Genomic DNA, 24,103 nt, shown 5'->3' on the forward strand with positions numbered 1-24,103 from the left:
CGCACACACACACACACACACACACACACACACACACACACACACACACACACACACACACACACACACACACACACACACACACACACACACACACACACACACACAGAGGAGTAGTTAAATGACTGTTTACTGCTTGTTCTACCTGTCAGTAAAGGTCATGCTGTTCGTGACCTTTCACTGTGAGAAAGCTTTTAAGAACACTGGGGGGGGGTGAAAACGTCGTCAGGCAGAAAAACCTTGTATCTCCAATATTTCAAACTCTTTAAAGATATTTTTGTCGTGAAAAAGTGTCGAGCAACGTGTTGCATAGCGTGTTGTGAGCTTGGAGATCTGCTATTTTCACTATTTCCGGGTTTCTTTTCTCGTTCCATTTCCTGAAAAGTAACTAACTAAGGCTGTTTCTTTAGGCTATACCATGACATATTTTTTTTAATGTTTTCAATGCCATACAAAATGCTCTAACCCATTCTGAACGGGAACCCATTTTGGTGTCAGCATCATGTTATGCTTTAGCTATTGAAAAATAGCAGATCTACAAGCTCATAGTGCGCCACCGAGTGGCGCACTATGAGCTTGTAGGTCTGCTATTTTTTTTAAATCGAAGAACGACTGACATTTTTTTTAATCTGATCTCAGGTCAGAATGGGTTAATCAGACCAGTGTGTGTCCAGTGGAAACCTCGTATGAATCTGATCTCAGGTCAGAATGGGCATAATATAACCAGAATGATAAATAAAAGAGAACTAAATATAGATTTTATTTTATTTTTACACAGTGGCTCTGCAGGAGCCTATAGCCGAGCTGTCTATAAAAAATGTCAGGACGTGTGTTCGTGTTTGTGGTGTGTGTGTGTGTGTGTGCGTGTGTGTGCGTGTGCGTGCGTGCGCAAAAATGCATTTTCCCTGGTATGTTTAATAATAAAAACATTACGTTTTCATTGTGATACGGATTATTGTAGTGTGGAACACAGCCCTCGTCCCAAACTCCCCTATTGGGGGGAGTGTACAAACGGAAGTTTAACATTGACTTTTACAATTTTATTTGCGTTGGGGTTTCAGAGATAGAAATGCCATTAAATGGGGTCCAGGGGGTTAAAAGGGCTAAAAATCACTGCTAGAGCCGTAAAAGTCTTCTCTCGTATAATATAAAGGTTAGATATAAACAACAACCACAGGAAAAAACACAAGTTAAAGGGATTGTGACATAAAAAAAAGGTTTTGGAATTGTTCTTGTTTTTTTTTAAGTTTTCTAATCTCAATTGCACCCAAAAAACATGAACTTTTAACATTCAGTAGATTTTCTGTGATCTGGGGTTTTCTGGCTCAAACAGGTGCTCTGATTTGCCGGCAGTAAGTGACATCACTTACTGCAAATCCCATATATGTCAATGGGATTTGCCAGCAGATGTCACTGTTTTCACTGTTTTGCCTGTTTTCATTGTAGCTCAAAAGGCTTCCAAACCCCAAAGAAAACTTCAGACCACAGAAAATCCACTGAATGTTCAAAGTTCAGGTTTTTTGGGTGTAATTGAGGTCATAAAAGAAAAAAGAAAAAGAAATGAAAATGAATATCATAAAACCTTTAACACATCTCTTCCTCGCCACCCACCCACCCCCAACCCCCAACCCCAACCCCACCCCCAACCCCAACCCCTGCATGCCACAGACATCAGCCCGGAGGAGCGCGCCCAGAACGTGGGGCGGGTGCTGCTCCGGGAGTCGGAGGACCTGTCCCGCGGCTGGGAGGACCTGAGGGGCGACTCGGACGACTGGCAGCGCCGGCTGCAGCTGGCCCTGGACCGGCTGGCGGAGCTGCAGGAGAGCCAGGTGTGTCTAGAGTTCACAGCAGTGTTGTTGTTTTCGTCGACTAAAACTAAGACGAGAAAAATGTCCGTCGACTACCTATTTTCACTGACAAAAACGAATGGAAGCTAAATGAAAACTAAGCTACGATGACTAAAACTAAGACTAAATATACTGACAATGTCGTCGACAAATAAAAACTAGGCTAAAATGTTAGGAAGGGACTAGTGGACAAGAGATCCAGTGTAAGTCATTTTACACTTGGTTGCATGCTGAAGATATTTTCATCAAGTGTAAAAACACTCATTACGATGGCATCAAGACCCGCCAAAATACATTTTAGTCGACTAAATCAACTGTAGATTTAGTCGACTAAAATCTTATGACATTTAGTCGACTAAAACTAGACTAACACTAAGACGTTCCAGGTGACTAAAATGTGACTAAAACTAAATGAAGTTTCAGTCCAAAGACTATATGACTAAACTAAAACAGAAATTTGCTGCCAAAAACAACATTGGTTCACAGGATTCGAAATAATGTAGCAAACCCAAATATTTCAGTGACTATTTTTCAACGGTTTAGTGATACCCACAGGCACTATACACCAGAGGGAGCCCTACTGATTTTAAACCCTGCCCCTTTTCACAACAATATGGGAAAAAACATCATTCATGTACTCGGCCAGCAGTTCAGTGGAATGGCTTGCCTTTCCAGCCTCAAGGTGATCGGTTCCTTTGAAAATTTTAAATCCACATTAAAAATATGGTTGGCCGAAAACATGTCCTAAATTTTATTTTAGTATACTGATAGTTTTATAGTCTAGAATAGATAAATGGCACAAATGAAAAATAAAAAAAAAGAAATAAGGGGAAAAAAAAGAGAAAACAAATCCAGTTTTATTGGTCAGTTTATATGAATTTTGTCCTGTTTTTTGTGTTTGTTTTTTGCCTCTTGTTTTTGTCTGTATTGTACCGTTATTGTCTGTTTGCTCCCCTTCCCCTTTCCCCCAAGAGGACCACAATGGAAACAAGCCTGGCGGCTTTCTTGTGACTTTATCCTTTTGAAAATATATTTTCCAATAAAGTGTTATTCAATTCAGGACCTGGTGGACGGCCAGCTGCGGCAGGCGGAGATGGTGAGGGAGGCCTGGGAGCCCGTGGGAGACCTGCTGGTCGACGCGCTGCCCGAGCACATCGACAAAGTCAAGGTTTATACCCTTCTTATTTTTTTTCTATAGCCGCTCGCCTTGACCCATTCTGACCTGAGATCAGATTATAAAAAATGTCTATTACATCCTGACAGTTTTCCATTCTGACCTAAGATCAGATTCTAAAAAATGTCTTCTATACGTCAGTCGCTCTTCGATTTTTCAAAATAATAGCAGACCTACAAGCTCGTAGATGAGCTTGTAGATCTGCTATTTTTCAATAGCTAAAGCATAACGTAATGCCTATAGCCGCTCACCTTAACCCATTCTGACCTGAGATCAGATTCTAAAAAATGTCTTCAACATCCTGACAGTTTTCCATTCCGACCCGAGATCAGATTCTAAAAAAATGTCTTCAACATCCTGACAGTTTTCCATTCCGACCCGAGATCAGATTCTAAAAAAATGTCTTCTACGTCAGTCGCTCTTCGATATTTTCAAAAATAGCAGACCTACAAGCTCATAGCGCGCCACTCGGTGGCGCGCTATGAGCACAAATTCCCGTAAATAATTATCATCGTCGTCTAAAGGTTTTAAAAAAAAAAGCTTGTTGATTTGCAAACTTTCGGCTTTAGCTTATATACAGTGGACGGGGGAAAAGTTCTAACCCTTTAAGTACAGTAATGGAAACGCGTGTGTGTGTGTGTGTGTGTGTGTGTGTGTGTGTGTGTGTGTGTGTGTGTGTGTGTGTGTGTGTGTGTGTGTGTGTGTGTGTGTGTGTGTGTGTGTGTGTGTGTGTGTGTGTGTGTGTGTGTGTGTGTGTGTGTGTGTGTGTGTGTGTGTGTGTGTGTGTGTGTGTGTGTGTGTGTGTGTGTGTGTGTGTGTGCGTGCGTGCGTGTGTGTGCTCTCAGGAGTTCCAGGAGGAGATAGCGCCGATCAAAGACGACGTGGGCCAAATGAACCACCTGGCCTCCTCGTTCGGAGCGCCCGACGTCCAGCTGTCGCCTGGCAACCTGGAGCGCGTCGACGACCTCAACGCACGCTGGAGGCTGCTGCAGGTACATACGCACGTATACACGCAGCGCACGGACACACACGCACAAACACCACGCGCTGCACACAGCGCCACCTGGTGGTGGTCACCAGTTTAGGCCAATTCTCCCGTCATAAAGAAAGAAAGATTTTTTGTAATTCTATTATGCATGTAATGTGCATGTCATCACCTGTACACCAGATTAGAGGGATTTTCTAAATATGGATTTTTTTTTAAGAATAAAAAATATATATATATATATATAAGAATAAAAAAAAATCCCGCCACGGGACCCTACACAAATATGTCGCGGGCGGTATTTAAATACCTGCGGGCGGGAACAGGCGGTCGAGATAAAAACCGCATCCTCGCGCAATTAATCCGAATACAGAGCTTAATACAGAGCTTAAGACATGAATATGTCCCGAGGAGAACGTAATTTCCCCTGCTTGCGCTGGACAACGCACCGTGGAGTCTCGCGCTCTCGCGACATAGCACGTGCGCCGACCTCTGTGTCTCTCTCTCTCTCTCTACCACCCACCGTGTGCGCACTGCTGCGCCCAGTGTCCGTGACACAATATAATAACATGTAGCATAATAGGCCTTTAATATTATGTCTGCAGTCGCGATATGAAAACTCTCCCTCTGTCTGTGACTGTGAGCAACTCCTCGGACAAATAAACCACCCCTCTCTCTCGTGCAACGTCTGCTCAGTCTCAGCAACTGTTTGGGTAAATGTATAATGTTTATCGATCTCAATGGAAATATTGAGAATTGAGCTTTCTTTGCAGGCGGGAGCGGAGGACAGGCGGTTACGGTGTGGGCGGTCAAAAATGAAATAATTGCGGGAGCGGGCGGGAGTGGGATTAATAATGAATCACTCCTGTACAGCTGGGCTCTAGTCTGTATAGCTCCACCGGTTGGTTCCCAATGGGAACCGGTTCAGTTCTTTTTGGTTCTTAGTCCATAAGCCAGAGCTCCAAAATTGGTGGGGAAAAACTAGACCTATATTAAATAGTTTCATATTTTCCTACACAATGCCTCATTTGGCATATTAAACAATGTAAAATTTGTAATACAATAAATCATTGTCTTCGTGTATAAGTACTCAATTGGGGAAGTTTCATGGTGATAACAAATCTAATAGAGGTATGGTTTTATGCCCATTCAATTCATAATTAAACGTTTCAACGTTGGGACTATAAGAACCAAAAAGAACTGAACCCGGTTTCCACTGGGAACCATCCGGTGGAAAAGGGGCCTGAGAGTGTAGAAATGGAACCAAATGGGCCCTTACGGGTCTGTACCTTTAGGGGGCAGCACAAGCACAAATTTGGCCTGGTGTTGAGTTACACTCATTTAGATTTGTCCTTAAATGGTGTAGAGTAGGGGGGCACGGTGGCATAGTTGATAGTGCTGTCGCCTCACAGCTAGAAGGTCCTGGGTTCGATTCCCTCTCGGGACGCTGTGGGTGCTGGCGGCGTGTTTCCTCCTCTGCATCATCAGTGCCCATACCCGAAGGCGGGGTTGGCGAAAGGGCCTTTCTGTGTGGAGTTTGCATGTTCTCCCCGTGTCCCCTCACAAAAAACATGCAGTAATCCTGGTCACTAAACTGCCTCCCCCTGGCCAGCCGGGGCGCCTGATGGGGAAAGGAACTGGTTGGAATAACGTGTTCCTTCCACGCGCTACGTCCAACCAGGGAAACTCCCCCCCTGTCAGGTGTAAAGGAGCAACTTGGACACTCAGGCATGAAGGAAGCATGAGTTCAAGTCCGTTGCTCTCCCCTTGTCCCCCATATATGGGGACTAGGTTGGTCTCCCCTTGTCCCCCATATATGGGGACTAGGTTGGTGGAGGGTGTGTAGAGCCCAGGATCACATTAGATCATTGACACAGGGATGAAAAATGGGTTACAAAATCGTGGGATAAAAAAAAAAAAATTAAATGGTGTAGAGTAGCGATTGATGCAAAAAGTCCATATTTTCATACTGTATGATGTCGAGTACAGCTGTCAGCAGCTTTAAGGACTTAAGGACACCAGTTGGCATAATGATGTTTGTCCTGGTTTGCTGTTGCTGCCTGAACTGTCCACGGAGAAGAACCCTATTATAAAACATGCACTCACTCTTTTTGGTGGTTATAGAAGTGGCAGATATCTCAGCTTTCCTCTACTGTCTGTCTCTACTGTATACACTGTATCTGTCTCTACTGTATGCACTGTCTCCCTCTCAGCTGTGGTAATTATGCTCACAACGTGTATACTAGCGTCGGTCGCTGTCGGTTATCTCCACGTTCTGACTTTCAGTGGTGGAAAAAGTACTCAATTGTTTTATACTTATGTAAAAGTACCGATACTGCAATTTAGAACTGCTTCGTTGCAAATGAAAAATACTGCATTGAAAATGTACTTGAGTAAAAGTGCAAAAGTATCGGCATTCAAATGTACTTAAAAGTACTAAAAGTAAAAGTATTCATATTGCAGAATGTCACATTTCACAAATTCAAAATGTGTAGAAACTCCATGGAAAATAGCCGATCTACAACCTCACAGCTTGTAGATCGGCTATTTTCAAATGGCCGAAATGTATACGGTTGAAGTGGTTAATGTATGTTTTCTAATGAAAATCTAAATCTCCAAAGTAACTATAGTAACTAAAGTTTTCAAATAATTGTAGTGGAGTAAAAGTACACATTTTGGCTCGGAGATGTAGTGGAGAAGAAGTAAAAGTACTGGAAATTGGAAATACTCAAGTGAAGTACAAATACCTCAAAATTGTACTTAAGTACAGTACTTAAGTAAAAGTACTTAGTTTCTTTCCACCACTGCTACCTTTTGGTATTTTTTCGTAAATGAACGCCCTGCTATACTGGATCATACACACAAAAGCAGCTATAAAGTAGCGGATAAAGCAGCTATAAAGTAGCTATAAAGTAGCTATAAAGTAGCGGAGCTGCAAGCTCAAAACGCATCTTGACGCGACACGGTTTGAGCCGGTCCGATCTGCTATTAATATATTATTATATATATATATATATTATATAAATCTGCTATTTTCTCATTTGAATCCTGAACGGTTTTGGACGTATGAGGTTTCCACCCGACAGAGACCATTTGTTTAGCGGTAGTAGTTTGGCTTTTTTCAGCCAAACATTCAGCACAGGGTTCATTTGGTTAACAGATAAGAATGTTAGCCATGCGTGTGAAAGGGACTTATACTCCACACACACACACACACACACACTCCACACGCGCACGGCGCACAGCGCACACATATCCCATCGCTCTCAATAAACGTTGCGGCTGCGGCCATGTTGGAGGCCTGACAGTGATGGTTACCGGCGGTGACAGACAGAGCCAATCGACTGCCAGGACGGGGACCGACGGTGTCGGGACTTCCTGGTTGGAGACGGGCGCCATGGTGACAGCGCGGTGACAGGACCATACGGCCCTGCCTCTGATGTCACACCTGACCAGATGCTCTGTGTGCGAGCGTGTGCGTGTGCGTGTGCGTGTGCGTTTGGAATGAAAGACAAATGAACCCCTTCAATGTGCTGAGGAGATTGACAGACAGACAGACAAACAGACAGACAGACTCTTAGCCCCTTTTCCCACTTTGAAGAACTGTCAAATTACAAAACGCACAACAATCTGATGTTCCCTTTAATGAAACGATCGATTGCGGCTTTGACCTTCAACCGGGTCCTTTTGACGGCCTCTGCACACACGCACGCACGCACGCACGCACGCACGCACGCACGCACGCACGCACGCACGCACGCGCCGTTATTGAAATAGAGTTTAGTCGATTAAAATGGCTGTGGCTATACTACCTGTCAGGTGGAAACCTGATAATTATGTCCAAAACTGTTATTAAGTTCAAAGGCATCAAAGGCAGCAGATCTACAAGCTGTAAACGCGTAGGTCTGCTGCGTGTGATGCGTTCGCGTGGCGCTGTGGTACGATCAAGTGGGGCGTTAACAGTTTGACTCCATGAAACGCGCAACCCGCATTTTAATCAAATATTCTATACGCTGCCGAGATTGTTTTATTACCTTTAGAGCATATACGCTGAATTATTTGGGCTTTTGACCCGGGGAAAATCCGGCGAAAAAAGGTTTCCTCCGTTTGTCATGAACGATCGCACCACCCGCCATCTTGGTGCGCCGCAAGACCGCCTCCCCACAAGCCCCGTCTCCATGAGGCGTTAATTTGCATTGGCTTCAATTTCCCAGAAGCCCTAGCAGTTGATTTCCGGTTTCGTCATCATAACGTGAAGGTCTCGTCTTCCAGCTCTGCGGGCAAAAAGACGGAGTTTCTTTTTAATTATTACAACACGGCGGCATGTCGTATAGTGAACGCCATCCAACCCTGGATTAAACAATAATTAGCGGCCGTCAAACTGGTAATTTACGGGGGAAAAAACACCAAAAGTTAGAATATGGAGATTAGAGGTTTCTGCATAACAGCTATATACTGTATATATATATATACATATATATATATAGAGAGAGAGAGAGAGAGAGAGAGAGAGAGCTTCATGGTGAGAGTGTGGCTAAATATAGTGTTGTGGAGCCAGACGATAGCAGATTTCTGCCTCCATACAGTGGGAGTATGGATAAATATAGTGTGGTGATGTAGCAGAGGAGGATTGGAGCTCTCCTACCTAGTATACCCACATGTCTCTTAGCATCAACAGTCCTTGCGTTGGCTCTGCAATGCAGATACATTTCAGTTTAGCCGTAGCCTTTTTGAATGACATTTTCTTTTTTACAGTATCAGTCATGTTTATAGCGACCTGAAATGTTTTAGTGTTAGTCGACATGTGTGTGTGTGTGTGTGTGTAAGGAAAGGAAAGGTACTATGTTTACCCAGGGTAACTGGACTAAGGAAAGGAAAGGTACTATGTTTACCCAGGGTAACTGGACTAAGCTCAAGAACTTGTTTACAGCCAGGCCCTGCTCATAGAACATTTCATGGTAGGGGGTTCAATGCCTTGCTCAAGGGAACTTCAGCGGTGGTAATTTTTAACGTGCCGGTCCTGGGGATACGAACTATAGCGACCTTCCCGATATCAAGACCGCTCCGCAAACCGTTCGGCCACCGCTGCCCTGTGTGTGTGTGTGTGTGTGTGTGTGCGTGTGCTCGCGCGCGCGAGAGAGAGAGATTGAGATATCAGCTAACAAGAACAAGAAATGGGGTCAAATCAGGTCAAAGCTGATTGGGCAGCATTGAGACAGAGTGCACCTTGGGTAATGACATTGAACCCCTCCCCCCCTCCTCAATGGCCTTGCGTCTCTCGTTTTTTTTTTTTTCCCCTTTTTTTGTTGACCCTTTAATTAGGTTACCGTGGATGCGCAGAGAGGCCACTTGGGTAGGAATGGCGTGGGGGAGGAGTCGGACGCAGAGGTAAAGGATATGTGCCGCGGAGAAACCCGCTGTGTCATCAAAGTCACCTCACCTCCCCCGCCGTCATCTACCCTCTGTTATATCATACCATAACACACACGCGCACGCACGCACACACACACATTTGGTCTGTCTGTCTGTCTCTCCGTCTGTCTATCTCTCTGTCTGTCTCTGTCTGACGATGTACCTACCGAACGAATCGCATACAGTACTTTTGGGTACAGTACGGAGCGCACGAGCACACACCGAATTCTCTTTGCCAACGTCTGATTGGGTCTGGTTTATTAACCAGGCTAACACCGAGTGCCAGCCGATATTGAAGCTTTGCCGAGTATGTTTATAGGCCTTGGTGGCGCGGTAAATGGGTAATGCCTGACTTTACACTTGGTTGCATGCTGACAATAGTCTTGTCTTTCGGTTATTTCTTTTTTCAACATATGCATTTTTGTTTTTTCACGTCATGTGGAAGCAGGGAATCACATAGCTTTAAATGGACATATTGGTTGTTCAGTTTGACCCACCGGTTTTGGAGCTATGGCTTATAGAGTGAGTTGAAAAAACAGACTTGAAAGGTTCACTTCTGTGGTCTCTAATATTACACCTAGCTACATGTTTAAGCATTTATTTCATATTTACATGTCGATTTCAGCTCTGACACTTATTTCAGACATGCTGAAAGAGTATGCCTGTGCTATTAACTCAATTTGAAAAAAATATATGTTTTTCTCCTCTGGTGAACAGCTGGAATTTGCGCGATGGCAGTCTCTGAGTCAAATCTGGTCACATATATTTGTTACAATGTTCAACATACAAAGATAGCAAAACTCGCATATACATATATACACTCCAAGACCTCTCCCCCTCCCCCTCCCCCCCAACAGATACTCATTTATAGCACAAAAGACCATATACAAAAACATTAGTATTTTGTCTTCCAGTTCTACTGGATCTCGTTTTTTTATTTGTTGACAAAATTGTCAATATATTCGTAGTCGTTAGTTTTAGTCATCATAGCTTTAGTTGTTATTTCTTTTTCGTTCGGTTTTCCGTCAGCGAAAAAGAAAAGATCGTCGACGGACACATTTTCCGTCACGGTTCGACAAGATCAACAAACACCGCTTATGGAGTTCCTCGCGCTGCCGTGTCGCCCGGCCCGCGGTTTGGCTACGGAGGGTAATTATCCATTAGCTATATTCGACTGAGACTCAATAACAAGTCCTCCAGCTCCCTTTGTGCGTATAATGGCCCGGTCAGACTCGGCATTCAGCGCCAGGCAGAACCAGCTCATTAGATTACACAACCACCATTCAGAGCTCTCACTCGTCAGCCCCAGCTGGGTGAAATGTTGTCTCCGACACCCAATGGCGGTCGATAACATGCTCGACGGAGTTGCGGCCCGTTGCCCCGGCAACCCTCTTCTATTCGGCTTGAAGGACATAGTCTGTGGAAGTTATGTGGTCACCCCGGGAGTCATCTTGGACGGACGGACGGATGGATACTGTGGCGGGGGGTGGGAAAAAAGTACTCGCGTTTTATTTACTTGAGTAAAAGTATCAATACTGCAATGTAGACGTACTCTGTTACGAGTAGAAGCCCTGGATTCTGACTTTGCTCCAGTACAAGTACAAACGTATTGGCATCAAAATGTATACTGAAAGGACCAAAAGTAGAAAGTACTCATTATGCAGAATTGATTTCACAAGTTTTCAAATGTATTTAACCCATTCTGACCTGAGATCAGATTCATAGGTTTCCACTGGACACACACTGGTCTGATGAACCCATTCTAACCTGAGATCAGATTAAAAAAAATGTCAGTCATTCTTCGATTTTTCAAAAAATAGCAGACCTACAAGCAATAATTTTTCAAATAATCTCTCAGCACCACCTGGTGGTCACCAGTTTATAGGCTTTGAGTGCCAATTCTCCCATTATAAAGAAAGAAAGAATTTGTAATTATATTATGCATGTGATGTGCATGTCATCACCTGTACACCAGATTAGAGGAATTTTCAAAATATGGATGAAAATAAAATAAAAATATTTTTTAAGAATATAAAATAAAATAAAAATCCGTTTATGGCTACTAAACAGTTTTAAGACCAACAATCCAAATGTGATCCACTCGGATAGGGATTTAAAGTTGGAAACTCTTCAACGATGCCTTAATTGGATTGAATATGTATTTTATTTTTTAATGAATAATGCTGAGAATTTGATATTGACTTAAGGGCAAAGTCATCTCCATAGTATATTTTAACAGCGCAGCTAAGGGGGGATTAATTTACCAAAACTTACTCGCAAGCAGGAATTTCATTCGTTTGGTACTTAATGGCCCATGTTGTCCCATTAAACTCCTTTCAAGCTCCTTTTCAATGCCTGCTTTTATGCCCTGCCCAGCAGTCACTGTTTTCCAAGTATGCTTTATATAAGTGACTTTGGTCTTGTTTGTCCATAAAGTTGCTTGTAAATGTTGGTAGTTTTGGGTTACAGTTTATTTTTTTAGTTGCTTGCTTCCTGCTGTTGTTTAAGATTCCCAAACATGTTAAAGTCACGCTCCACGGACTATTATTGTAATTTGTCTTTTGGACAGACTCCTACCTGAAAATAATTGTACCAGGGTACCCCGATACAGCAACGATACCTAATTGTCATAAGACAACCCCCGTCCGCACGCACGCACGCACGCACGGAGACACAGACACAGACACACACTAAGAGACCAAAAGATTGTCCTTTTGTATCAGGCTAAAGGTCAGAATGGAGGGGCTTAATCAGCGTGCCTCCCCCTTCTTTTACAGTGTGCATTGTGTCAATACACACACATTCTTCACTCCTCCTTCACAGATAATGTAGACTGTAGACTGGAGAGAGCTACTGGATTGGACTGTCTGTGACCTTTTTATTGCAGAACGGTCCGTGTGAAACATCACCCCTGTAAATATTTGGGTGGTGGTTTGGGGGGGGGGGGGGTGGGGGGTGGGGGGGTTCTTCTGTGACTGATGAGGCAAAGAGCAGACGGAGACCGTATTCAAGGTCAAGGTGCCCATACCTGAGGCGGGGGTTGGCGAAAGGGCCTTTCTGTGTGGAGTTTGCATGTTCTCCCCGTGTCCCCTATAGGGTAAGTACCCTCACAAAAACATGCCGTAATCCTGGTCTCTAAAACTACCTCCCCCTGCCGGGGCGCCTGATGGAGGGGAAAGGAACTGGTCGGAATAACGTGTTCCTTCCACGCGCTACGTCCGACCGGGGAAATTCCCCTCTGTCAGGTGAAAAGAAGCAGCTTGGACTCCTCATGCATAGAAGGAGGCATGAGGTCAGTCCGCTGCCCCCCCAGGTTGGCAGAGGAAGTGTAGCGCCCAGGATTACATTAGATAATTGGCACTGGGTGAAAAGAAAAAAACTGGGTTACAAAATCGTGGGATAAAAAAAAAAAAAAAAAAAAGTCAAGGTGGTCATGGATATGCTTTAATGTGCATGACATCACGGGGAGGAGTACAGTAACACTTAGATCGGTGGTACGGTACACTTCCATTATAGTTCTACTGTACAGTGTCACAACAAGGCCAATTAAGCTGAAGCATACAGTATAACAGGACAGGATGTATACCAAAGCGATAGCTATCGGGCCTTAAGCATCTTGGGTCTTTATTACCAGCTGCAAAATATCATATATCATATCACATACTGTATAAGGCACAGGATGAACAATATCAGGTGTCTCCAGGCTTTTACCACCCTGTGAAAACGCTGAGTATTCTTTTTTACTGTAAATTCCAAACGGACCGGTGGGATCCCGTGTAGAAGAACATGCGGTATACAGGCCCGGCGGCTATAGGGTAGCGGTCCGGGCTATATAGGTGCCGGTTCAACTCCCGATCCCGACGACCTTTCTCCGCGTGTCACTCACTCCCCGTCTCTCTCTCTCTCTCTCTCTCTCTCTCTCCACCATTCCCTGTCAAACGTACTATATGAATTGCATTCGTTTGAAAACGTAACTACATTTTTGATACCGATAATATACCTTTGTACTCGAGTGCATTTTGAATTCCGGACTTTTACTTGGAAGTTGGAACACAATGTATTGCAGTATAGATAGTGAGTCAGTTGACTATACCTTTTTCCGTCACTGCTCTCTCTCTCTCTCTCTCTCTCTCTCTCCTTCCATATAGTGTGCCATCATGCATGGTAGTAAGCACACGCCTACGCATACACACATGCACGCAGAGCGTATACCGGCATGGCACAGACAGACTGAACCACAGACAGGACTCAACCACAGACAGGACTCAACCACAGACAGACTCAACCACAGACAGGACTCAACCACAGACAGACTGAACCACAGACAGGACTCAACCACAGACAGGACTCAACCACAGACAGGACTCAACCACAGACAGACTCAACCACAGACAGGACTCAACCACAGACAGACTCAACCACAGACAGGACTCAACCACAGACAGACTGAACCACAGACAGGACTCAACCACAGACAGGACTCAACCACAGACAAGACTCAACCACAGACAGGACTCAACCACAGACAGACTCAACCACAGACAGGACTCAACCACAGACAGGACTCAACCACAGACAGACTCAACCACAGACAGGACTCAACCACAGACAGGACTCAACCACAGACAGACTGAACCACAGACAGGACTCAACCACAGACAGGACTCAACCACAGACAGACTCAACCACAGACAGGACTCAACCACAGACAGACTCAACCACAGACAGGACTCAACCACAGACAGGACTCAACCACAGACAGACTCAACCACAGACAGGACTCAACCACAGACAGGACTCAACCACAGACAGACTCAACCACAGACAGACTCAACCACAGACAGGACTCAACCACAGACAGGACTCAACCACAGACAAGACTCAACCACAGACAGGACTCAACCACAGACAGGACTCAACCACAGACAGACTCAACCACAGACAGACTCAACCACAGACAGGACTCAACCACAGACAGGACTCAACCACAGACAGGACTCAACCACAGACAGGACTCAACCACAGACAGACTCAACCACAGACAGGACTCAACCACAGACAAGACTCAACCACAGACAGGACTCAACCACAGACAGGACTCAACCACAGACAGGACTCAACCACATAGCATCACCATCGCTCATTGTTCCTTCCATCAAACAGAATGGAAGCTCTCATCGTTCTTTTCAACCTAAAACGTGTGACTGCTGCTGCCTAATGCCTATGTGTACATAATGTCTCTCTCTCTCTCTCTCTCTCTCTCTCTCTCCTAGATGTCCATCAAGGACCATTTGAAACAGCTTGAAACGGCACACAGGGACTTCGGCCTCATGCACGGTGAGCTCGTCAAACACAACGCATCACTTTCGACATACTGTGTTAGTGTTTCTTCATTAAGTATGCTGGGCGGAAACCTTGTGGGTCCATATTTGCATTGTTTGTTTGTTTGTTATCCCCATAACTTTATGGCAATGCCCTATTTTATGTCCACGCCCTGAGACCGGGAGGTCCCCGGCCGAGTCATATACCAAAGACTCCCTACCGAAGAATCCCCTTTTGGTGTTAGCATTAAGTTATGCTTTAGCTATTGAAAAATAGCAGATCTACAAGCTCATAGCGCGCCACCGAGTGGCGCGCTACGAGCGGCGCGCTACGAGCTTGTAGGTCTGCTATTTTTGAAAAATCGAAGAACGACTGACATAGAAACACAGCTTTTTCAGAAAACTGTCAGGGTGTAGAAGACATTTTTAGAATCTGATCTCAGGTCAGAATGGGTTAAAGAATACGTACTTAAGCATCATTTCCAGGGGGTGTACTGTACTTACCCTATACAGAAACAGGAGATAGGCTCCTGACCTGACCTGACCTATGGGGGCCACGTGGCTCGGCGAGGCTTCCTTAACATTATATTCGATATTATATTAACATTAAATCGATTCTAACTCGAATCGATTTTTTTTGACAGGCCTAATAGTCACTGCATCAAAAATAGCAGACCTACAAGCTCGTAGCGCGCCACTCGGTGGCGCGCTATGAGCTTGTAGATCTGCTGTTTTTCAATAGCTAAATTATAACATAATGTTTGAAACACCGCGCTTGTTCTCATGTGGATCCATCCTGTCATACTTTCTTTTTTTAAAGAAGGTCTAAGTAGTTTAGGCCTGACCCCATTTAGGCCTGACCTCAACATGTATAAAAGTTCTTCTAAATCCTATATAAATAAATATTTTCAAGATTTTTCAAAAATAGCAGACCTACAAGCTCCTGTGAGCTTGTATAGATCTGCTATTTTTCAATAGCCAAATTATAACATAATGTTTGAAAACACCAAAAGGCCGGGGTTAATCCCTGCCCCAAAATGGCTTAAAGTATAGTTTTCTTCCCTTCTTATTTTTTTAATAAGAATTTGAAAGTTTTCAGAAAACCTTATGGTTTAGAAGATGTTTTTTTTTTTCTGTGTGGAGTTTGCATGTTCTCCCCATGTCCCCTAGGGTAGGTATACCCTCACAAAAAACATGCAGTAATCCTGGTCACTAAACTGCCTCCCCCTGGCCAGCCGGGGCGCCTGATGGAGGGGAAAGGAACTGGTTGGAATAACGTGTTCCTTCCACGCGCTACGTCCAACCAGGGAAACTCCCCCCTGTCAGGTGTAAAGGAGCAACTTGGACACTCAAGCATGAAGGAAGCATGAGTTAAGTCCGTTGCTCTCCCCAGGTTGGCGGAGGGTGTGTAGAGCCCAGGATCACATTGGATGATTGACACAGGGGTGAAAAATGGGTTACAAAATCGTGGGTCAAAAAAAAAAAAAAAAAAAAAAAGAAGATGTTTTTTTAGAATCGGCCTGCAGGTCCAGCTCCATAAATAACTGGAGCACCGACGAGACCCAACACCTGTTTACGGCCATCTCTGCATGCGCCCGTCTGCACGCGTCGGTCATGATGAATCGCACTCTGTAATTAGCACTGTGTGATCGATCGCTGCACAGATAGGATCTAAACTCTGCAGCGTGCGGCGGACAGAAAAGCTACTCAGACGGTCATTTCATCCGTCGCGATCGTGTTTTTACAAGCAGCGGTGGGATAGTAACTGTTTATATAAACCGGATTATATGATTATAGGAATGACATTTATCTGCTCCAGTTAAAATGTCTACATTGGCACCAATGGCCATTGGCTACTATATCAGATAGACTCACTCTATGGCATTGGCTGGCTTTTTTCCACTGACTAAAACTTCAGCTATGATGACTAAAACTATGATTAAATATACTGACAATTAAAATTTTACAAGTCATTGTCATTCATGTTTGGTGGCGCTTGGGTGTTGTGCTCTGAAAATTGAGCTCGTAGATCGGCTATTTTATTTTAATTTTTATAAAGAGGTTTGGTGTACACAGAAAAGTGGTCCAAGTTACAGAGCCATCCCCAGGTCCAGTTTTCTAAGTCTAGGGGTTTTAAGCGGGTTAAAATAAAAACATTTTTATTCATAAATGTTCCGGTTTTAACTGCAGCTTTAACCAAGATTTGAGTGTAGTATTCCGGACTGCATTAGGCTAGGTATATTCAACATTTACAAAAGACAAGCACAAAAAAAGAAGAAAAAACACACACCTGAACTCCCTAGGTGTTATTTTGTTTTTGCAACCTAATTCCACCCAATTATTTGACGAAGCCATCCCAGGAATGTGTGCACTGCAGGAGTGCAGCTTTTCATTGGGGGCCACGGCATGCTGTGCCAGCGATAAAACGCAGCCGTAAAAACAAAAAGGTTGTCCTATACTACCTGCAGTGTTGTTTTAGGCAGAAAAGTTAGATTTTAGTTTTAGTCATTATAGTCTCTTGAATAGTTTTCATTTAGTTTCAGTCACATTTGAGTCACCTGGAATGTTTTAGTGTTAGTCTAGTTTTAGTCGACTAAATATCATAAGATTTTTGTCGACTAAATCTACAGTTGATTTTGTCGAAGAAAATGTGTTTAGGCGGGCCTTGATGCCGTCGTAAGGAAAATAGCCGATCTACAAGTCCACAACGCGTCGCAACATAACACCTTGTGAGCTTGTAGATCTGCCATTTTCAGCATGCAACTAATTGTAAAGTAACTTATACTAGATCTCTTGTCCACTAGTCCCTTCCTAACATTTTAATCTAGTTTGTATTTGTTGATGAAATTGTCAGTATTTTTAGTCTCGGTTTTAGTCATCATGGCATAGTTTTCATTTAGTTTCCATTTTAGTTCTCGTCAGTGGAAAAAGGTAGTCGACGAACGTTTTTTTTGTCTTAGTTTTAGTCGACGAAAACAACACTGCCTACCTGACGCTTCTTGTTGCCCCCCCCCCCCCCCCCCTCTCTGTCTACGCAGCATCTGTGGAGAGTCCCTTCGAGCAGCGCATTTCTCCCAACAACGTTCCCTACTACATCAAGTGAGTACTCCTCCTCAGCAGGCCTAGCTGGCTCTTTGGCCAGCAGCCCAGGAAGCATGCTGCTTTTCTTTTGCTTTCTCGTCCCAAAGTTTCTGAGCATACAGAGTCTGGCCTGCAAGCATCGCTTTTCTTTTTAACCCCACTGTGCCAAAGCCGTTTCAAACCTTTTCCCTTTTTTTTAAAGAAGTTCTGTCGGTGTTAACCCATTCTGACCCTGAGATCAGATTCTAAAAATGTCTATTACATCCTGACAGTTTCATTATTAACCCATTCTGACCTGAGATCAGATTCTAAAAGTGTCTTCGATTTTTCAAAAATAGCAGACCTACAAGCTCGTATCGCGCCACTCGGTGGCGCGATATGAGCTTGTAGATCTGCTATTTTTCAATAGCTAAAGCACGACATGATGCTGACACCAAAATGGGTTCCCGTACAGAATGGGTTTTAAAGCTGCACTGTTCCTCTTCTAACGCGGATTTGAACCTGCGGTTTCCTGCGCCAAGTGCTGACATTCTTACCATTGAGCTAATAGAGCCTGCAGTGCGTGCTCAGGGGATACCTTGAATCTGGACCATCGTCCTGTGTGTCTAGGTGAGACATGACCTTTTGACACGATCTAAATGACTCAATAGAAGAGCAGGGAGACAAAATAGAACCACCCCAATTGTATACGTTGCATTGTACCATACAGGTTGGACAAAATGTAACTGTATTCATATTTTCAAAAGTTACATATTGCCTCATTAAAGGGACACTTCACCCTTTTTGCTAAAAAATATATGTTAATGACATTTAGGAGCTTTAGAACACTTTCCTGGGGGTCTTTATGTGTGTAATATGTGGTTTTAGATATTTTAGATTGTAGCAGTGAGCCCAGTGTCTCTGATGTCATGGACACTGGGATCACTTACTTCCTGGACTACATGTGTACTCAGTAAGACAGACCTCCCCTATCCACAAGGAGGAGCAGTGCACCAAAGTATTTTGGGAATTGTAGTCCAGGATGGAAGTGAGACCAGTGTCCATGACATCAGAGACACTGGGCTCACTTCTACAATCTAAAATATCTAAAACCACATATTACACACCCCGGGAAAGTGTTCTAAAGCTTCTAAACGTCATTAACATATATTATTTTGCAAAAAGGGTGAAGTGTCCCTTTAAGCTAAATAATTAAAGTAGTTCTAATCTAGGTCTAGGAGGACACATGACTAAATTACGTTGCAACTACTGTGCAGTTAGACACGCTTTATGTATATGTCTGTCGCTCTCCAGGTATTAAAAATAGTTACGTATATGGTATGAGATATACTGTATCTGCCATATCTCCTCACTGGCGTAATTTATGAAAAGCTACTACAGTGAAGTCTGTTCACAGAAGTTGTTGTAGGACATGTGGGGATTATCTGACGAGGTACCATGATTTGAGTGTGCAAAACCTTACATATACTAAATAATACTAAATTGTTTATAGGGTCAATATAAGTAAAATAATATAGCCTTTCCACAGGAGTATCTTTTTATATTTTTTCCAAAAAGAATACAAACAGCCAATAGCATATTACAAAGTTATCCCCCCTCACTGGTGAAAATTTCCGGGAGGAAAAACCGGCAAGCACCGGGGTGAGTTGTCCAGTATTGGTGTCAGAGGAGGCATGTGGTTGCCTACACGCTCCACAGTGGAGGTTGGCAGCAACATGGGGGAAATGGCAATATATGGTATACCGTTAAACAGTTTCGCCATGCAAAAACTGGACTTGGTACAGGTCTCTAAAGGCTCATACATAGTCTGGATTTTCGGTGGTTAGGTGCAGACCACCGAACTACAACATGACGTCACTGAGCCAGCCCATCTCTCTGTTTTTACTCACCACCGCTCAACGTTATTTCAGCTCCGGTGGTCAGCTCACCACTGGAGCGGTGGTCACCTCACCACCGAACATCCAGACTATGAATAGGCCTTTAGTGTGTTTGTTTTAATTGTTTTTAACTTGCCTGGTGTTGCCTGCATCCTTCACTCATCCACTCACCTGTGTGTTGTTGCATCCTAATACATAACCAGGGTTTGAGTTGTAAAACAAAGTAAACAAACAAATACAAACCAAATAAAAACAGAGGTTGGGAGTCAGGACATAATTCCTTCTTTCTTCATACGGGAAATAGCGAATATAGCCGATCTACAAAGCTTCTCTGATCTGACGGAACCTTTGAACCCTACCGTGGTCAATGTTAAAATAATGTTAAAATTGTGAATTATCAAAACATTATCACAATGATGATACAGTGAGACACCTTTGTTTATTCGGTCTGACCAGAAGCACCGGCCATACAAATCAAAAGCAGCTTGTAGATCTGCTACTTTTGCTAGTTTTTGGAAATTCGAATTCCGAAAAGTGACAGTTTTGTACACAATATTTCCACCCGACGACGAGCGTCGACAGATCACATTAGGCCAGCTAGTGCTGCATGAAATAACTGATCTTAACTCATAATAATTCTATTGAGTTGTATTCAGGGTGCAGTAGCTGTAGCCAAATAGTAGCTGTGTGACTTAATAACATGGTTGACAGCTTGTCAGACCACCCAGGAAAAGAGCAGACCTTATCAGTATAGCTATGACTCTGTGTCACATGCCTTGATTGTAAGGTCAGGTGAAATGGCTGGGCTATACTCGAATCAGAAATATAAAAACCTCTAAGGAAAGTTCTGTACGCGCAGAGAGAGCACGACTAATACATTATCTGAAAATGCGCATCTGCGTCATACTATTCACGATATAAACTATTGCAATGCATCACAAAATGACGCGTGGTGAGCTTGTAGATCAGCACTTTCCGCTGTTTTTTTTTACCTTTTTTTTTTAAAGTTTGAAATTCATGAAAATAATTTATTTCTTCTATTTTTTTGTCATATCTGCCCCGTGCACTTTTATTTAACAAAGCCTAAAAAGGCAAAGAGTAATTTCCATTCATATCATAACGTTCCAATCACCGGTATAGATCGTTAATCGCAATTATTTGTGCGAGTTTGTCAGCAGCTAGTCACACGTGCTCTTTGTTTTCTTTCTCTCCCTGTCACAGAGAAGGAGGGGTGGGGTGGGGGGTGGGGGTTGCATAAGCCTAATTTATTGTTCAAATAACTGGGTTTTAATAAGTTGGAAAACCTGGAACGTTGTCGTTGAGCGACACAACAACGAGGGTGTATAAATTGTGGTTTGGGATGTGCAACAATCCAATCCATATACTCTTGACACCAGAGTTTGGCAGCGGTCCATGCTGTATTTAACGTTATGTAAAATCTCACTCAAAGCACAATAGAGATCTTGGCATCACGGCATTACAGCGGATTTCCCTCGTTGACAATGAGCAATGAAGTGGAAATGTGGTGTAACCATTTATAAACACTTTTAAAACCCGTAAAAGACTTGACATTTGGCTCTGTACGTTGTGTGCTCTTTTCCCCCTCTTACACTAAGGGCCCTTATCTTGTTCGCTATACTTTTCAGGCGCACTGTCAGCTTGTAGATCTTCTATTTTCACCAGCAAATAGGGCTCAAGTGGTTCATTCACGGTGTCAATTTCGGTCCCCGGGACGACCTCAAATGTGACTTCTGGGTCTTGATCCTGAAACGTTTGGGAACCGCCGATCTAAAAAGCCACATGGCGGATGCACGGTGAACACCAAAACCGAGGTCGTGAGCTCGGCCTCGCAGGTTCGTATAGACTTTGTAGACCAACTTAGCTCTTGTGCTATGTGGTTACGTTTGGTTCATGGGGGGGGGGGGAGTCCTCATACCAGCAGAAGGGCAGGCCTTTAATCCCACTGGTCTGAAACAGCGTTAACAGGCGTGTTGTGTTCCGAGCCGCTTATAACCATAGCCTCGCCCCATGGAGCTTCAGCATGTGTGTTAGCATTTTGCTAACATTGTTGTGCCTCAAAGTGGCTAACATAACATTATTGGTTGCCTTGCCTTATTGGTTAACCCGAGTGACAGTAATTGACACAAAGTGTTTGCGTGCGTGCTGCGTGTGTCCGTGTGTGTGTGTTTGTGTGTGAGACATATTTTAAATGCACTGCATGAGTGTGTGTGGACAAACTTCATGAAATACCTGATTGACGTGAAAATTAATTGAATGCGTTTGAGCGTGAGAGAGATAGACAGACAGACAGACAGATATATGAATAGATAGTATGAGCGAGAGAGGGAAACGATTTGTGAGATGAAAGGAGTGTGAGTGCGTCGTGTGAGAGAGAGAGAGAGAGAGAGAGAGAGAGAGAGAGAGAGAGAGAGAGAGAGAGAGAGAGAGAGAGAGATGAGAGAGAGAGAGAGAGAGAGAGAGAGAGAGAGAGAGAGAGAGAGAGAGAGAGAGAGAGAGAGAGAGAGAGAGGAGAGAGAGAAGAGAGAGAGAGGAGAGAGAGAGAGAGAGAGAGAATAGCCTATAGTGAACCATCCTGGTGGCGTGAATTCACATCATCACGTGTCTTCTGTAGTCCGGTCTGACTCATTGGGTGGGCGTTTCGCTCTAACCACTAAAGTGGAAGAGCCAAAGCCAATCAGCATCTGTCATCACAGCTATAGGGCCCTGAGCGCAGACAACCGATTGGCTGTTCCACTTTCACACACATACCCAGCGCTATGGGGGCCAGACCGGACCGCAGAGGACACACATGGCCAGGGTTGATTAGCCAGGCTATAGGAAGAGGCTGCACAGGTGTGTGTGGTGAGAGAGAGAGAGAGAGAGAGAGAGAGATGGAGGGAGGGACAGAGGAGTGACAGATTTTGCTCTCTACATGCAGAGAGAAAACTGGACCCGACGAGCTGACCCAGACCCTGTGAGTGACAGCTGGCCACACACACACACACACACACACACACATACATACACACACACACACACACACACCACACACACACACACACACACACACACACACACACACACACCTGCATGTGGCCCCTGTGCTCAAATCGGTATACACATATACAGTACATACATACACGCACAAACTGTTCTGTTCAAAAATGTCAGATCTGCGCTGAACTTGTCCAGTCAGTGTGATCAGCTGAACTTGTCCAGTCAGTGTGATCAGCTGAACTTGTCCAGTCAGTGTGATCAGCTGAACTTGTCCAGTCAGTGTGATCAGCTGAACTTGTCCAGTCAGTGTGATCAGCTGAACTTGTCCAGTCAGTGTGATCAGCTGAACTTGTCCAGTCAGTGTGATCAGCTGAACTTGTCCAGTCAGTGTGATCAGCTGTTGTTGAGATCTGTGATATCTGCTTGTGAGTCCATGCGGTTTAGTTTCAACTTTAAGGGCCCCCATAATAACTACATAATTATGGAAGCCTATACAAATTAATCTGGTCCATTTGGTTCCATTTGCACGCACTCAGAGTTACAGACCTGTAAGGGTCCTTTTGGTTCCATTGGTAGGCTCTCAGAGTTACAGACCTGTAAGGGTCCATTTGGTTCCATTGGTATAGGCTCTCAGAGTTACAGACCTGTAAGGGTCCATTTGGTTCCATTGGTATAGGCTCTCAGAGTTACAGACCTGTAAGGGTCCATTTGGTTCCATTGGTAGGCTCTCAGAGTTACAGACCTGTAAGGGTCCATTTGGTTCCATTGGTATAGGCTCTCAGAGTTACAGACCTGTAAGGGTCCATTTGGTTCCATTGGTATAGGCTCTCAGAGTTACAGACCTGTAAGGGTCCATTTGGTTCCATTGGTATAGGCTCTCAGAGTTACAGACCTGTAAGGGTCCATTTGGTTCCATTGGTAGGCTCTCAGAGTTACAGACCTGTAAGGGTCCATTTGGTTCCATTGGTAGGCTCTCAGAGTTACAGACCTGTATTGTTTTCCTGCAGACCACTCTCCTCCAGCAGTTGTGTTTGTTTTACTGATGTTAAGGTTAGGTTAAGGTTAGCCTGACCCAGAGCGAGACATTTCTCGTCTAGAGGGGCGGGTCGCGCCTCAGAAATGCGCGCACCCTGATTGGATCTCATCGATCTGTCCGTCACCCCCCGGCCCCTCCTCTCCCCCCTAGTGCAGCGCTACGTCACATCATTTAGAGCGACGCCCACCCGGAAGGGTTGACTCCCACTTTTAGACTTGTTCAGCCCACGGCTTTTTCCAGGCTTTTCATCTTTTTCGCGCAGACGAAATGAAAGCCTGGCTATCGAGGCTAGGTTAAGGGTTAGTGTTACTGAGGTTACATAATAGGAATAAGGTCAGGTTTAGGCATACACACAGTTTTACTGAGGTTTTAT

General features: G+C 44.1%; 1 protein-coding gene across 4 annotated transcripts in view; it reads left to right on the forward strand.

Moving 5' to 3' along the window:
* Nucleotides 1-24,103, forward strand: part of dmd (dystrophin) — a 441,564-nt gene that overhangs the window by 365,757 nt on the left and 51,704 nt on the right. For all 4 annotated transcript variants that reach the window (XM_083758765.1, XM_083758766.1, XM_083758767.1 and 1 more), the window contains exons 62-67: nt 1,669-1,829; nt 2,908-3,015; nt 3,867-4,013; nt 14,692-14,755; nt 17,778-17,838; nt 22,636-22,671. In XM_083758765.1, the coding sequence (XP_083614891.1) occupies nt 1,669-1,829; nt 2,908-3,015; nt 3,867-4,013; nt 14,692-14,755; nt 17,778-17,838; nt 22,636-22,671 (577 nt within the window). The remainder of the gene's footprint in view (nt 1-1,668; nt 1,830-2,907; nt 3,016-3,866; nt 4,014-14,691; nt 14,756-17,777; nt 17,839-22,635; nt 22,672-24,103) is intronic.

Source organism: Protomyctophum parallelum, assembly GCF_964188405.1.
Source record: "Protomyctophum parallelum genome assembly, chromosome: 23".
In the NCBI taxonomy this organism is placed as follows: Eukaryota; Metazoa; Chordata; class Actinopteri; order Myctophiformes; family Myctophidae; genus Protomyctophum; species Protomyctophum parallelum.